Here is a 2,241-nt window from a genome sequence, read left to right as displayed (position 1 = left end):
CAGGCAGGGCAGGGGTTGAATTCCCAAGTGCCCTTGTGGTGGGGTTCCGCCTAGTCTGGCTGCCAGCTGCCTTGCCCTAGGGGCTTTCTCTCTTGTGACCTTTATTAGTTCATGGATCATTAACTTGGTTGAGGCCTTGGTTTAGACCACAGGAACCGTGGCTGGCTGAGTCTGGAAACTCAGGTTGCTTTCCCAATGGACAGGAACCCTCAGCTTGTGGGGGAGTAGGGGGTGTGCAGGGTCCCTTAACAGGGGCCTGGACCGCCTTTGGATGAAACCACTGCGCAGACTTCCAGGCCTCTCACTGGGCAAGTTAGATTAGAAAAGCCTGTGTGTCCACAGCCCCCATGAGTGGAGTGCGCTCATCAAGGTGGGGGGCAGGGAACCGCTCTCACAAACCATAAAGATGAGGGTGGGTGGTTTTTGGTATCCACAGCCTTCCGTGCTGCAAACACCGCTGACTGGAGACACTTGGTTCTAGTGAGGTCAGCTGCCCTGCCCACCTAAGCTGGACCTCCGTCCTCAGTCAGCCCTCTGGTCTTGGATCTAAGATGGGGCTGGGCTCCTCAGTCCTAACCTTCCAGTCCCCAGAGAAGCTAGACCTCTGGTCGCCCCTCCAGTGCCACCCACTTCACAGTTTGGACACCTGCTTGGCTCCAGCCTTGCCCAGTGGGAGGCTTCACAGCCTTTGAAGTCAGCGGGAAGTGACAAGGATGGGCCTTGTCCATCCTGTACCCATCCTGTTCCCTTGGGAAGCAAGGCCAAGGGTTGCCAGTGGAGCGGGAAAGGGGTGGTGGTCAGTAGTGCAGGAGTTTGCTTCTGAAGGACATGGGCTCTCCCGGTTCCTAGAGGACCTCCAGTCTGGCTCAGATCCCTCCCGGTGTCTACAGAGGCGCGCAGACGGCATTCAGACACAGGTCTGGGAAGCAGGTGGGCGCAGGGGACCACGCCAGGGTCTCGGCCACACTATCAGCACTCCTGCCCAGCCAGTACGTAGAGTCTAACTTTATTGGCAGCCAGCCTGGACCGGCGGGCGCTGCCTATGCCTCCGGGTATTGCTTGAGTGTGAGGGAGGCTCCGCTGCTGACCATGACCGCGGGGTACAGGGGCTCGAGGAAGGAGGTGAGGAAGCGGTAGATGAGGCTCACGCCGCCCGTCACACCATAGAAGGACAGGCAGCCAGCACCGAAATCCAGCGACACACCGAGCGTGTGGTGGTAGCAGCCATGCAGCACCGTCTGCGTGTTGTTGTGCCACACGGAGAACTTGAGCGAGTCCCATTCCAGACACCACGAGTAGGGGTTGCGGCCCAGCAGGTAGATGACGTTGCGAAGCGGGAGACCGACCAGCGGAGGGCTGTGGCGGTACGTGACCCCCAGGCACATCCACGAGTTGGACACCTCGGCTTCCCAGTAGTGACAGCCCTCGGACAGGCCTGGGCAGCATAGCACCTGAGGCCACTGCTGGAAGCCTGGCAACGGGCTGTTGGTGGCTGAGGGCTCCAGAAGGATGCCCAAATTCAACACCGAGTTCGTTTCCTTGAACAAGAACAGCTCGTCGCTGGCCGTGGCGGGGTCGAAGTTCAGGTTGCAGTAATCTGGGGTGGGGGATGAGGGTCCTTGTTGCCAGCGCAGGGAGCCAGCAAGGAGCAGGTATTTGCAAAGAACTCACACTGCTTCCACCCCCGGGGGTTCCTAGAAGGGGCCCCTTCTCTAGCTAGTGGTTTATTTTATTTTGAGTCCAGCTTAGCCCAGGCTGTCTTGCCTCAGCCTCCCAAATGCTAGCATGAGCTGCCATACTACTCCTTAAAATAGCCCAATTTAGCTGGGCAGTGGTGGCGCATGCCTTTAATGCCAGATCCCAGGAGGCAGAGGCAGGTGAATCTCTGAGTTCGAGGCCAGCCTGGTTTACAGAGAGTTCCAGGACAGCCAGGTCTACAAAGAGAAACCTTGCCTCAACCCCCACTCCCCCCACCCAAACAAAGAAGCCCAACTCTGGTGGGGCTGCACCAGTCTGGAGGAGGTAAGAACCTGTGCAATGTCAGACTTTTCTGGAGGGGCTGGGAACAGGGAGCCATCCCTCATCCCAGATCCTAACATAATCACCTTTCTCATTTGTTCAGGGTTGAGGCTGCAGGAGGGCAAAGGGTTCCTGGCTGAGGTGACCCACAGATCACTATCTCAGAAGCCTTGGGATTTGGTCCTAGGGCCAAGGCTAGTGAGAGGGCGAATAGGGACAGCA

The 2,241-nt window shown here is 58.1% G+C and overlaps 1 protein-coding gene across 1 annotated transcript in view; it reads right to left on the bottom strand.

Moving 5' to 3' along the window:
• Positions 1-214: 214 nt before the first annotated feature.
• The window catches only part of LOC100771249 (E3 ubiquitin/ISG15 ligase TRIM25), an 8,596-nt gene continuing 6,569 nt past the window's right edge, over positions 215-2,241 (bottom strand). Inside the window, exon 7 of the mRNA XM_027425298.2 lies at positions 215-1,597. Within this exon, the coding sequence (XP_027281099.2) occupies positions 1,041-1,597 (557 nt within the window). The 3' untranslated portion in view covers positions 215-1,040. The remainder of the gene's footprint in view (positions 1,598-2,241) is intronic.

The sequence above is a fragment of the Cricetulus griseus genome, chromosome 7, assembly GCF_003668045.3.
Source record: "Cricetulus griseus strain 17A/GY chromosome 7, alternate assembly CriGri-PICRH-1.0, whole genome shotgun sequence".
NCBI classification, from domain to species: domain Eukaryota; kingdom Metazoa; phylum Chordata; class Mammalia; order Rodentia; family Cricetidae; genus Cricetulus; species Cricetulus griseus.
Note: the sequence above shows the minus strand (reverse complement) of the source record. Positions and strands in the feature narration are given on the sequence as shown.